The sequence below is a fragment of the Muntiacus reevesi genome, chromosome 6, assembly GCF_963930625.1.
Source record: "Muntiacus reevesi chromosome 6, mMunRee1.1, whole genome shotgun sequence".
In the NCBI taxonomy this organism is placed as follows: domain Eukaryota; kingdom Metazoa; phylum Chordata; class Mammalia; order Artiodactyla; family Cervidae; genus Muntiacus; species Muntiacus reevesi.
Window position 1 is genome coordinate 106,492,774 of NC_089254.1, and position 14,084 is coordinate 106,506,857.

General features: G+C 59.4%; 1 protein-coding gene across 1 annotated transcript; it reads left to right on the forward strand.

The window, feature by feature from the left end:
* Window positions 1–1,232: 1,232 nt before the first annotated feature.
* LRRC61 (leucine rich repeat containing 61) lies at window positions 1,233–13,978 on the forward strand. The gene is made up of 3 exons (XM_065939371.1): window positions 1,233–2,454; window positions 5,419–5,562; window positions 12,557–13,978. The coding sequence occupies exon 3, from the start codon at window positions 12,716–12,718 to the stop codon at window positions 13,499–13,501; it is 786 nt and encodes a 261-aa protein (XP_065795443.1). The 5' UTR covers window positions 1,233–2,454; window positions 5,419–5,562; window positions 12,557–12,715; the 3' UTR covers window positions 13,502–13,978.
* The last annotated feature ends 106 nt before the right edge of the window (window positions 13,979–14,084 follow it).

Genomic DNA, 14,084 nt, shown 5'->3' on the forward strand with positions numbered 1-14,084 from the left:
CGCTTTTTAATATGCAGTCTAGTTTTGTCATAGCTTTTCTTCCAAGGAGCAAGAGTCTTTTAATTTTATGGCTACAGTCACCATCTGCAGTGATTTTGGAGTCCAAGGAAAGAAAATCTGCCACTGTTTCCGTTATTTCCCCATCTATTTGCCATGAAGGGATGGGACTGGATGCCATAATCTTCGTTTATTGAATGTTGAGTTTTAAGCCAGCTTTTTCATTCTCCTCTTTCACCCTCATCAAGAGGCTCTTTAGTTCCTCTTCACTTTCTGCCATAAGAGTGGTGTCATCTTCATGCTTGAGATTATTGATATTTCTCCCAGCAATCTTGATTCCAGATTGTGCTTCATCCAGTCTGGCATTTCACATGATGTACTCCACATATAAACATGGTGACAATATACAGCCTTGACTTACTCCTTTCCCAATTTGAAACCAGTCTGTTGTTCCCTGTCCAGTTCTAAATGTTGCTTCTTGACCTGCATACAGGTTTTCCAGGAGGCAGGTAAGGTGGTCTGGTATTCCTATCTCTTGAAGAGTTTTCCACAGTTTGTTGTGATCCACACAATCAGAGGCTTTGGCGTAGTCTATAAAGCAGAAGTAGATGTTTTTCTGGAACTCTGTGCTTTTTCAATGATCCAACGGATGTTGGCAATTTGATCTCTGGTTCCTCTGTGTGGGGATGATGGTGGTGAGATCAGACAGTGCCATCTCTACTACTGGTCTTCAAAACATTGTTAAGAAAGTTTGGAGAAAACATCTGCAGTGCATATATCCAGAATATGTAATGAACTGAGCCAAATATAAATATATAAAGAATTCAACAGTAAGAGAAACCCAGTTTTTTAGAGTAGGCAAATAATTTGCAACCACACTTCACAAAAGAAGATGTACAAATGGCAAATAAGCACCTGAAAATGTAACCAATGTTATTATTCACCTGGGAATGCCAATGACTAAAATGAAAAAGCTGACAATAAAGTGTTGACAAGGATTTTGAGGCAATTTGAACATTGTTCCTAGGAATATAAAATGGCACAAACAATTTGGAGAACAGTTTGGCAGTTTCTTACAGAGTTAAGCATGATTTACCATATACCCCACCATGGTCACTCCTATCTTACCAAAGATAAATGAAAACCTCTGCCCTCACACAGACAGGTATGTTCATAGCAGTTTTATTTGTGATAGCCTAGAATTGAAAAGAATCCAAGTCGTCAACAGGGTGAATGGGTAAACAAATTATGCTACATTCATATAAAGGAATTCTACTCAGCAATAAAAATGAATGAGTTCCTGATTCATACATCAGCATGACTGAATCCCAGAAACATTGCATTAAGTCAAAGAGGCTATACATAAAAGACTGCATAATGTAGATTGCCTTCTTTATTATTTATTATATATATCTTTATTAGGAAATGTAAACCTAGTCTTTCATGACAAATGGCATATTAGCTGTTACCTGGGGGCACAGGGTGGGAGGTTAATTGAGAAAAGGTGAAGTGGCTTATTACTTTATTATTACTGGATGTGTGTGTGGATAGAAATATCCTATATCTTGATTGCGAAGGTGGTTCTGCAGGTGAACAAATTTGTCAAAATCCACTGCAATGCACACTTGAAATTGGGACATTGATTGCATGTAAATAATATCTTAAAAAACCAGAAATGTACTCCTTCAGGGAGAGACTATTAGTATAGAATAGAAATGCATTAGAATATAGAGCCTACGAATAGATCCCTATGCATATGGGAGTGAAAGAAGGGAGGGCAGAACTAATCAGCGAGGAAGCAATACACACTGCAGGAGGATCAGCTCTCTAAATGAAAAAAAGGTCGGATGAACTCCCCGTCTCAAATCACGCACAAAAGTCAAGTTCAAGCGGGTTAAAGGCCCCGGGGTGGAAGGGACGGACCTTGGGGATCGGCCAGTGGAAAAGGAAGACTTGGTCGCCATCGGTCCGAAGCGCATGGCGCTTCTCCCAAGACCATAGAGCTAAACTAGAACGATTATAAACAAACAAACAAGTTCCTTTCCGCCCCTCCAAACTAGCACCCTTACACTAGAACAAACTCTATCTGGGAAAAGCAGCGAGCGACTTCGGGCGAGGAGCCGGAGAGACCCCCACCGTTTCCGGCCGGCGCTCGCCGCGCCTGCGCACTCCGCGCTGACTGCCGGCAGGAGGAACGTACGAGCCCCGGGACTGTGGTGGGCGCGGAGGATCCTTTGGGTTGTCGCTCCCGGAAGTCCGTCCCGGAACCTGGACTCCTCCCCCTTGGCTCTGCCGGGCCCTGGGCGCCTCCTGTGGTAGATCCCGGGCTTGCGCTGCGCGAGGGGTTGGGAGGCGGCGCTTTGCTCCCTGCCAAGGGGCCGCTGCCAGTTGCCGGGGGAGCGGCGCGGGCGTCCAGTCTCCGTCGGCCCCGCCGGCCGGCCTGACCCTCGGCAGTAGGTAAGGCGGGGAGCGGGCGTGGCGGTTCCCGGATTCCAGGGGCCGAGGCGGCTTGTCCTGACCTCGGCCCAGCGGGCGGCCCGGTCTCCCCTGTCCTCACTGCCAGCGCTGAACAGCGGGCTCGTGTCCATCAAAGAGTCTGTGCCTGGAACTGCCGCTCAGTACCTTGATGCGAAGAGCTGACTCATTGGAAAAGACCCTGATGCTGGGAAAGATTGAGGGCGGGAGGAGAAGGGGTGAGATGGCTGGATGGCATCCCCGACTCGATGAACATGAGTTTGAGTAAACTCTGGGAGTTGGTGATGGACAGGGAGGCCTGGCGTGCTGCGGTTCATGGGGTCGCAGAGTCGCACAAGACTGAACAGAACTGAACTGAACGCCACTAATCCTTCACAAGCCAGGGAGGCAGATGCTGTTCTCCCAGTTGTGTAGACGGGGAAACCGAGGCTCAGTAGCGGGACGAACACACAGCTCTTCGCTCACAGGCAGGATTTAAGCCCCCATAGACTGACTCTGGAACTTAAGGCTCTCAATCCACTATGGAGAGCAGCCTCGCAGAAAAGAGCCAAGTGTGTGTAGTTTAATACATCTCATTTTGTGTCACTTTTTGCATATGGCGAAATCTAATGCTGCATGTTTGTTTCAAACCTTTCCTTTAGAGTTTGCGTGCAGCCAAGTGTGCACGTGGGACCAAAGCTTGAAATGTACAGTGGTTTGCTCTAGGCTTTTATATCCACTGTTCCTCTAGTTCCATCCTCTTCTTCACCATCTTCTGTCTCCTCCTAGCTTGAGTGGGTTGGGGAATGAGAAGCCCAGGATGTGAAGGCTCATCCAGTGCTTTGAAGTCCCCTGCAGGTCGGGGTGGGGGTGGTGGACAGGCACCACCCCAACCCACCCCCCCAGTGCAGGGGCTGAGAGAGGTGGGGGCTAGTGACTGAGCAGGGTGACAACGTCCCTGTGGCATAGTTCCTGAATGCCCAGGGTAGGCTGAGTTGCAAACGAGGCACTGGGGTGAGGCAGGCCTAGGAGAAATAGAAAAGTGGCCCCTTTCCTTCTGGGCCTGCACATGGGAAAAGGCCTGGTAAGAGTTGTTGAGGTGCTAAGGCATGTCCACCTCTTTGAGGCCCCATGTGACTGTAGACCAACAGGCTCCTCTGTCCGTGGGATTGTCCAGGCAGGAATACTGGAGTGGATTGCCATTTCCTTCTCCAGGGGATCTTCCCAACCCAGGGATCGAACCCACGTCTCCTGCTTGGACAGGTGGATGCTTTACCCCCGAGCCGCCTGGGAAGCCCCTGGTGAGGGTGGTGAGGAAACCTCTGATCTGTGGAGCCAGCTCCTGTGTTAAGTGCAGAGGCCCTGCCCGCCTCAGGCTCAGCCAGCAGGTTGCTGCCTCTCTGAGTATATGGCTTCCCCTTGGGAGTCTGTAGGCTCCTGGGCATAAACTGCCTGGGTCCTCCCCCTGCCCTCACTCAAGGACTTGCCTGCCACCACAGCGTCTCTTTGCTGTGACAGGGGGAAAAAAAATAGATTCTTTCTCGTCTCTGAGGATAACCCCTTCCACCTCCCCCACCCCATGCCACGCACCTGTGCCTTGAGCCCCTCGCCCTCTGTGTGCTTCTGCCATCAGTCCTCCCTATCTTCCCACTGCACCTTTGCTCTGTTTTGAGATGGAGCTAAGCCTTTCCCCTCCCGACCCTTTGACACTGCAAGCACCTGCACCCCCTGCTTCTCAGAGCATAGCCTGGGGCTCCAGCTGCTTCATCCTGCTGAAGTGACCCCATCTGTCCTTTCTGGAAGGGCTTCCCTTGGCCCTCCCTAACATCACTCAGGTATTTCTCTGCCCTCTGCCCGTGGGCACCTTTGGAGTCTACCCTCCCCACAGTGTCTGTGTTGCCTGGGCAACCACCCTCCCCTCTCTTCTCCTGCCAGTGTTTTCGCTCCGTTTCTATGGAGACTTTTCCATGGATCTGCATCTTTAGCTCAGTACCTGTCACATCTACTCCTAAAGACTTGTTCCAGAAGAACCTTAAAATCACCACATCTGTAATTGATCTGGGATAGTGGGGAGGCCCTCCTCCTCCTCCTCACGGCAGCCCAAGCACACCTGCCCCCCGCATGGCTCTCCAAACTGCCCCTTCACCTGCAGTCCTGCCTCCATTACCTGCTCCTCCTCTCCTGCCCCCTGCCCCACATTTGCTTCCCAGGGCCAGGCCTGCCTCCGTGGGTTCCCTCCCCCGCTCCCCCAGCCCAGACCGTCCACCTTGTCATCGTCCTCGAAGGTGTGTGTGTCAGCTGTTATGAGACGTGTCACAAACAACCTCTCACTAATAACCAAAGTCCTGGAGTTTGTGGGTGACTTTCTTTTTAAATGTCACACTTTGGATTCGTGTAGAGTCGAGGCCAGCTTTCGCAGCGCCCACCTCGCTCTCATCCTGCTGTGCTTCGGTGGAGAGAAACAGGGGTTTTACTGTGGGTGCCGCCCATCGCCCCGGGTTCTGGGTCTGCCCAGGGCTCTGTCAGGAGACAGGGTTCCTCAAGCAGTAGCCCAAGGGGAGCCACCCTTCAGAGACAGCACTAAACTCCAGTGTCACAGACTCGCTATGCCTCTTGGTCAGCCCGCCCAGGCTCTGTAGCGCTCGCCCTGCTTGCCTCGCTGTTTCCAAGTTGTCTTGCTGTCCTGAGCCCCGCGTTCCAGCCGACAGTTCCTCTCCCGTGTGTGTATGTTTAGGGCACAGTGCTGGCTCACGGTAGATATTTGATGAGTTTTTGCTAAATGGTCAAGTGGGTCAAAGGTGTCCGCAGAATACAGACAGACTGGTGGGACGAGGCTGGTCGGGGACGGAACAGGATTGGTGCCCTGGGGTCCACTAGGGCCCTCGGGTGAAAGCTTTGGGGTGTGCGCTGGGTTACAGCCTGACTCACAAGTGTTATCCTTTTCTCTGCCCTCATCCGTGTGAGCAGGTGGGACACAGGCCTGCCTTCGGTACCCTGTTCTGCGCTCTTGGGAGCGACAAAGCCGATGGACTGCTCCGGTCCTCTGCTGTGCCACAGAGCATCATGTTTCTGCTCTGGGTTTCTGTTTCTTCAATCAAAATAGGAGCAGAGGTGAGTCTGTCTGGTTCTGACATCTAGAGCCCTTCCTCTGGACGAGGATAGTGTCTGGCCCTTCATCTGTGCCTTGACCCGGCCCCTCCGTGGCGTCCCCTCCAGTGGGCTCCAGGCGCCTGGCGTGGTGGTGGCTGACTCGGTTGTCGAGTGATGGGCTGGGGTGGTTTCCTCTCGGTTCTCCGGAGGCCTCTCCAGCTGGACAGGGCTCCTCGGTGTCATCCACCTGCTTTCAAGGCCGAACCTCCCTTGAGCTGTCCAGCAGGCTCGTCCCCAGTGAAGGCCATCCTGCCATCCCTGGTGGCCCTTCTGAACGTTTCACGTTACCGAGTCAGAACGTCCTGGCTTAAATCTCCTCGGATAACCTGCGTCTCACTCTGGGCTGGAGGGACGCACGCTCCTTCTTCTCAGGTGCCCGGGACGGGATCCGCTGTCCTCCTCTGAACCTTCTCTTTCCCCGGGAGACACATCCTCACTCACTGGCCTTTTACCTTCCTTCTCATTTTCTTTTCTCCTTTCTGCATATTTCTTCTCTGACTTCTTTGTGTCTCTTTTCTTTTGAGAGCAGTCCTGAATTTGATCTCATCTCCAGAAAAATCAATGGGGACGAGTTGAGGACAGTGCCTGGGTGTGGGGTCTGAGTGTCTGGGTGAACTGGAGTCTCTGCCCTGGCTTGAGCTGACTGCAGGCAGAGCGGGTGAGGGGCAGCCCACAAGGGGGTTGTGAGCCAGGCGGGGTTGGGGGTTGCAGCGCTCACTCGCTCAGTGGTGTGGAGGGACCCAGTTGGGGAGGGCATGGTAGGAGAGACTAGGAAATGCCATTAAGGGCCGGGCAGAGGAAAAGGAGCAGGGCAGAGGCTGGGAAGGAGTCTCCGGTGACAGGAAGCCAAGGAGACCGTGCTTTCCAGGGCCGAGAGGATGGGGCGGGTGGGGCTGGTGCAGAGAAGTTGCGGTCACCAGGGGCCTTGGGGTCAGTGGGGGGCAGTGCCAGGGAGCAGTGGGGGCTGGACTCAGAGCAGAGCAGGCTCCGAGGGGAGGAGATGCTGGAGGCCTGAGTCGCCAGTTTCAGGAGCTGCCCCGTCGTTTGTGCCCTGATGGAGGCTTGGGAAGCCTCAGGCTGCTTCACTCCGCAGGACTGAGTGGTAGCCCTGTTTTCCCGGGCCCCACGGGTGCCCAGGATGCCGAGGCTGGCCCCCTCTGCTCCCGCGGCCTCACTGACAGTACAGGCACCCGCGGCTCTCCCTGGGAAACCTGCCTGGCGCCTTGGAGCCCTATGTCGTGGTGAGGTCAGCCCCCCGGGGTCCCACGGCCCCACGGTGCCCCCATACACCCCGCACTGGGGCTCTCTTCACGTCGTGCGAGTAAGAGTTTCATTCACGTCTGCCTCTCCCGCCAGCCTGGGGGCCACCTGCATGCAGGAGCCTTGCCTACTCTATACTGTATTCAGCACACAGGGACGTTGTCGAGTGCCTATTAGGTTCTGGATAAACATTGAAAAAAAAAGAAACAGTGTTAGCATGGCAAAGAAGATGGACAGACACCACTCAAGGGCCACGGTTCTGCTGGGTCCGGACCGGTGAACGTCAGGCCTCGCTTGCCAAGAAGGGTGGGGTCTGGCGAGCTCTGCCCTGGGATTGGCCTCCGGTGGTCACGACTCCTCAGGTCCTCGGGCGCTCCCTTCTCCCCACCTCTGGCCTCACTTCCCCTGGCGTGGTGCCCACAGTCGAGAGCCCACTAGGCGAGAGCCGTCCTCTTCCGCTTGCCTTACAGCCTGGGCCCATGTTCTCACTGCCCCAAGCGCCCAGGCATGTCAGAAGTAGAACAAGTCAGAAAGCCCCACAAGAAGCAGGCGCCCTCAGGATCCATGGGGCAAGAGCCCCCCATGCGTGCTGACTCCTCCAGGACTAGACCCACGACCCCACCCACCACTGGCTCCTCCCGGCCCCAAGTCCAATGCCAGAGCTATCAGCGCCCCTTGTGGACTTGGCCAGGGTGCCAGGCAGCACCTGCCGGAGACTGAGGTCCAGCTTGAGTTTGCAGACGTAGAGGAGAGGTGGCCCCTGGAAGACCAGAAGCTCCAGGGCCCAGAAGACGGGTGGGAGGGACCCTCCCCAGCAGAGGAAGAGAGCCCGCCCCTGCCCAGCAGCCCGTGGGTCCCTGTGCCTGACCAGGCTTTCTGGGGGTGCAGGAGGGAGGTCTCCTGGGCCTGGGTGTCCTCAGTGAGAAGACAGGCCCGCTGCCTGGGGAGGCCTGGCTCGGCTGCCCCCTCTGCAGGTTGTTATGCCCACTCTGGGCAGAAGGAGAGACTCCGGCCCCGCGGCCTGTCCGCACGGGGGCAGGAGTGCCCTGTGCAGCCTGGGAAGAAGGTGTCCAGGCCGAAGTCCTATGGACGGCACGAGGCGGGGGACCCGGTACTCAGCCCCGGCCAGGCCGGACGGGCTGGAGGCAGGCTAGCCCAGCGAGGGTGAGGAGGCGAGGCCGGCCAGCATCCTTGTAACCAGTCTGGCCAGAGAAGTGCGTTACCTCAAGAAGCAGAAGAGGAGAGACACTTGCTTCCTGGTGTGGGCGAGCAGCCGCCCGGCCCGGAAGCTGCTCTGCCTGCAGAAGCCGGGGAGAACCGCGCAGGCTGAGGCCAAGGCTGGGCACCCAGGCCCCCTGGACACCCCGGGTCAGCGGCCCTCACCTGATGTGAGGCGCTTCTTTACTGTCAAATTGCAGGAACGTCTGCCGGGTTACCGGCACCCGTGCCAGTTGAGCGTCAGGCCTGGCAAAGTGAAGGGGCAGCCCCAGTGCTCACGTCTGCCCCGTCACTTGGCAGGGAAGCACGGGGATGGAGGCGGGGGGCAGCGGGGAGGGCCGCCTGAGAAGCAGCAGAAGGGCCTGCCATCGGCTGGTAGCCGCTGCTTTCCTGAGGGCCGCTGTCACAACGCCAGCGCCTGATGCCTTGCCTCTGGAAGACAGGGATAGACATGCGGTTCTGTGTGGGCCTCCCCCACCTGCTCCCCCCAGAGATGACCCTGCCACTCCTCCGACGGCGCGGTCAGGCAGGACCGAGGTGGCATGCATGCCCCCCAGCCAGCCCCAAGCCGGGACCTGTAACCACCGCACCGCCGAGCTCCTCTGCAGCCCGGCCCTGCCGCTCTCCTTTGTCTGTCTCCGCCCTTTCAGGAGGTTCGTGGCCCAGGGGGACCCTTGCTATCGCCTCCCGCCTCCCGCCTTCTTCTCTCACAAAGCCGAGCCCCTGCTCCACGAGGAGATGGGCAACCAGGTGCGGGGCCAAGGGCGGCCGCGTCTGCCTCAGTCTCCGTGGCAGCCGGGCGGAGAACATGGACTCCGTGGGCGTCAGTGCCCACCGGGGGGCCGGCAGGGGGCTTCGGGGAGCCCGAGGAGTCAGGCGGCGCTCGGGGCCCGCGGCCTGCCCTTGGGCCGCGCTTCGGAGGGCAGGCTGCGGGGACAGCTCGGCCTGTGGCTCTCGGGCCCGGCTCCCCGCGGCCGGGCTTCCCGGAGTGGCTGGTGGCGCAGCAGCGGCCGCCGCGCGAGTTTACGAGGAGAAACAGCGGCAGGGAAAGCCGGGGGCCGCCTCCTGGAACCTGATCTACAGCCCGGTCATGCGCCTGCGGCCCTTCCGGATGGCGGCCGAGGAGGCGCGCGCCGCCCGGGCCGCGTTCGGCCTGGTGCAGCCCCAGCTGCGCTATCCGCACGTCTCGCTGGAGCGGAGCGCCCGAGAGATGGGCGCGGCCTTGCGGCCGGCTTACGGCCCGGCCCCTGCAGCTCTCCACGGACCGCCAGCTCACCGAGCTCTTCCACCGCGAGGACCCTGCCGGACCCCCCGCTTCAGGGGCAGGATCGATGCCATCCTCCCCGAGGGGGCCGACCTTGCGTACAGGGTGAAAAAGCTCGTGCTGTCTGAAGAGCCTGCACCGCCCTCCCCTTCCCTACTGGGCCCCAAGGCTGGGCGGGCGGAGGCCACCCTGAGCAACAGAGGAGCCCCCAGCCCCGGGAAGAAGGGAAGGGCCTGGGGGAGCCCGTGCAGAGAAGCCGGACCCCCTCCTCCATGTCGTTGCTGCTGGGCCAGAGTGAGAAGAGCCCGTTGGAGTGGCTGGAGAGCGTGGGGCTGCTGGCCTCTGAGTGGAGCGGCGCCTCCCTCTCCACGGAGAGCCACCTGGCCAGCATCATTGTCAAGAGGCACCTGTGTGAGAATGAGACAGCGGGTGCCCAGGAAGACCCCTTGGCTTGCTGGGAGAAGTGGTGGGATGTCTGGCCAGCCCTGAAGACCAACCTGGAGCATTTCCCCAGCTACATGCCCCCCACCCGTCTCCTTACCACGCAGGGACCTGGCCCGGGAGGGTCAGAGCCGGGAGTCTGAGTGCTCAGAAGCCCCAGAAAGCTGCCTGGGGGACAGCTGCCTAGACGAGTGGGCAGAGCGTCCTGTCCTAGGGCGGCACACAGGGACGGCCAGGCCCTGGAGCCTGTTTGAGAAGAATGAGGATGGTCCTCAGTTCCAGCCGGGTTGCCAGTTTTGTATTCAGGGAGAAGCCGTTTTCCATCTGCCCACTGCTTGCGTTACTGCTGGCGGCGTGTGCGTGGAAAGGTGGGCTGTGTTCCTTGGTGACTCGAGCCGTCCCGCCCGGCGTACAGCTGAGGTGCCCCTTTAAAGCGTCAACGGGTAGGGAGGGCCCACACGCAGCTGGTCTGTGTCAGCTCTGCCGGCCCTGGAGGGCAGCTTTCTCAGAGTTACCACTCAAAGTTACTGAGAAGGGCAGGCAGCAGGGGAAAGTCACCATAATCGTTTTTTTGCTCAGCAGCCTCCGTGAACTCTTTACCTTGAGATCGTAAGCCTCTGTACTAGGCAGTCTGCTGTGTGTTCATTTGAGCAGGGTCCCATGGCCCCTTCTTGAAGAAAGCCTTGTGCAGCTTGTGTTCAGTGATTGCAACAGCATGACCTGAAGTCACCTGCACTCTGTGCTCAGGTGGCATCTTCGCCACTGCTGGAAGGCATGTGTGCGGGGGAAGGGGGGTCGGGAGGGGCTGTCCTGGGGGCCACGTATATTGGTCAGTGCCGCCATCCCTCGGTCAGCTCTCGGGAGAGGAACCCTTACGGTGTGGCGTCACCCCCAGTGGCTCCTCCACGCTCCTAAAGAGGGGAAACCTGGACCGGAGCGGCAGGGGGTGTGTGAGGAGGCGAGCGGAAGGAGGGGGTGAGAGGCTGGAGGGTCCCGACAGGCTCTGGAGCGGACATGCCCCACGAGGGGCAGTTCGCTCCCCCAAATGGGGGGATCACTCCTGTCCTCTTGTGGGCACATGGCAGAGGCAACACCTCGACCCAGGCGGCACCTGGACCCCGTCTGCCTGGACTCACTCCGGGCACCCTGCGTATCATCCTCTGCACCCACGGGCCTGAGACGGAGCCCGGCATCTGGTCGCGTGGCCAGGTTCCGAGGCCACATGCTCCCTCCTCCCCGTGGCTCGCTGTCTGCTGCGGGGTCCCGGTCCCCGGCTCCTGCGTTTATGGCAGGTCCAGTGCCCCTCACGTGCCCCTCGCCCTGTGGGCCAGATCAGGTTTAACCTGACGCGGTGGTGACCGCATCGCCCCGCTGCTTACAAACAAATCCTAGCAGACGCTTCCACGGAGTGAGCCAGGCTTCTTAGCAGATACCCCAGTGCTTTGAGACCGAAACTTTGCTGGAAATGAAGGTAGAGCTGGACCGCGGCATATTAAAGATGTGGGACCCCCTTCTCAGAGGTGGGGTGGAGGCGGGATGTGTTGGCAGCCCCCCAGCTTCCTAGGGGGTGTGGGAAGAGCTCTGGGTCTGGTTTCCTTGGTGGGGGGGGGGGGATGAGAAGTGGTGTTGCTATGGAGACACAGCCTGGGAGCCTGACCACGACCCTGGAGCCCCGGGCTTTGTAAACGCAGGAGTGAATGGCCCCTTGGTTCTCCGCGGGCACCACCCTGCCTGGCCTGGGCCTGGCCGGTCTGCAGGTTGGGGAGCTGCCATTTGGAGCAGAGGTCTCTACTTGTTTTCCTCTATGCTTGAACCCTGACCCTTCTGTGCTCCTCTGGCATGGCGGGTCCCCCTCCCCCTTGGCTGCCTCCCTCGGGCTCTGGGCTTGCGGTGGCCCCTGGGTGTCTGCCCATCTGATGTCCACTGGCAGCCTGGAAGTCCCCTCCCTCCCCTTTTCTGGAGCCAGCATCGGGGCCACCCTGCCCCTGCCTCCAGGACGGCTTCCTGGACTGCTCCGCCTTCCCTCCCCAGCCCCTCTTTGCCTATTTGGGAAACGGTGTCACGTTTGTGGCTGGAACCATGCTCTCTGGCTTACGGGAAGGGACATTCTGTTGAGGCCAGAGTGAAGTGCTGGTCTTGTCGGACAGGGGTCGGGGAGCAAAGGCATGGGCCCTGGCGGTGCTGCCACTCACTCCCTCGACCCCAGCTTCCTTGTCTAGGACTGAAGGCTGGACATTCAGCCCCCACAGCTGCCATCGGTGGGGGGAGCCCATGGAACCCCGAACCCATTTTGAGTTCACTAATGGTGGTGAAAAAACTCGAATTGAGAACACCTTGGAGGGAATAAGGCAAGGCCCAGGTGCTCTCAACTGTGTTTGCAAAGGCAGGGCATTCACAGGAAGGAAGCAAAGGAGATGGCGATCCTGGGGGCCTATTGTCTATTCAAAAATAGCTTGAAAGGATTTGAGAAGAACTGTCTCAGTTCATGATACGAGCAGTTACCGAAAAGGAAAGGAAAGAGATTGTGCACACGGGACCGTGGAGGGATTGTAGCGTCGGGCCTGAACTCCATCTGGGACCCCCTCAGGTGGGGGCCTGTGCCTGGCCGGCTCCCGCCGTGGGGCTCCTGGCCCTCCTGCGCCTTGGGCTGGAGTCCTCCGGTCCCCCTGGGCAGCTAACCCTGGTGGTAGGGGAGGGGTGGTCACGGACGCATCCCCTGTTGGAGCTCCGCGGTGCTCAAGGCCCGCTCACTGTTCGATTGTCTCGCCTTAGGGACCTGCTGGCCCTTGAGTGGGGCTGCCGGAGATGCGTCCAACCCGGGCCCAGGCTGAGTGGAGGGGGCGACGCGTGGGGTGAGCAGCCCGCTGACTGCCAGCAGCACCTGCGTCGCAGCTGCCCGACGCCCCCAGCCCCTCAGACCCACTTGGTCTCATGGAGCCTCGGGGCGAGAAGTCAGGAGAGGCCGACGGGGTGCGCGTGACGCCCCAGCTGCTCAAGGCGCGCTCGGGCGAGTTCTCCCTGGAGTCCATCCTGCTGCTCAAGCTGCGGGGCCTGGGTCTGGTGGACCTGGGCTGCCTGGGGGAGTGCCTGGGCCTCGAGTGGCTGGACCTGTCGGGCAACGCGCTCACCCATCTGGGCCCGTTGGCCTCCCTGCGGCAGCTGGCCGTGCTCAATGTGGCCGACAACCGGCTGACGGGCCTGGAGCCCCTGGCCGCCTGCGAGAACCTGCAGCATCTCAACGCCGCGGGCAACCTGCTAGCCGGGCCCGCACAGCTGCAGTGCCTGGCGGGGCTGCGGGGTCTGGAGCGCCTGCGGCTCCGAGACCCCTTGGCGCGGCTCAGCAACCCGCTGTGTGCCAGCCCCTGCTACTGGGCCTCAGTGCGCGAGCTGCTGCCCGGCCTGAAGGTCCTCGATGGCGAGCGTGTGAGTGGGCGCGGCAGCGACTTCTACCAGCTGTGCCGGGACCTCGACAGCTCCTTGCGCCCCGGCCCTGGCACCTCTGCCCCCCGGCCGGCGGAGGCCCAGCCCTGGGTGGAGCCCAGCTACTGGGAGGCCTGGCCCCCACGCAGCAGCTCTATCCTGGAGGAGGCCTGCCGCCAGTTCCAGGACACGCTGCAGGAGTGCCACGACCTGGACCGCCGGGCCCGGGACAGTCTGGCCCAGGCGGAGCGGGTGCTCGGCCCCGCGGGCGCTGCCGCCGCCTCCTTCGTCTTCTGAAGGCGCCCCGGGGCGCTCGGTGGCCTTCCTGCTTGTTGGAACGGTTTTGTCCCGCTGCTTGCTGCCCTACAAGGAAAACTCTCCAGCTGTCTGTCAGAGACGTACCTCCCTCGGGTCCTCCCCAAGCAGCCGGCTCAGCGTGAGGCTGTCCTGTCACCTACACAGTGCGCCTGGGAGGAGGTCCCTGGCCCCTTCCGTGGCCACAGCTGCTGCCCGTCCCGGCTGCATGAGCCTGAGGCTCGGGGGAAGAAAGTGGCTTAGTCCTAAGGCTGCAGGTGGGCAAGGCGGGGAAGGCCGCTGAGGGCGATGCTGAGCTCCGCCAGCTGGCCGTGGAAGCCGCATTTATCCACCTTCCAGGTTCTCCTATCCGGTGACTCTCTGCTGTGTCCCTTGATCCTGGGTCTCCCTGGAACCTCCACTGTCGCCATTCCCACCCATGCTCATCCCTATTAAATTATGTTTTAGTTTGTATCAGTACACGTGAGCGTGCTTGTTTTCCCAAGAGGGAGCCCCTGAAAGCAAGCCTGGGTCCTCCACGCCCACCCCCGCCTCTGGCCTCCCCTGGGCAAGGAGGAGGTGTCTG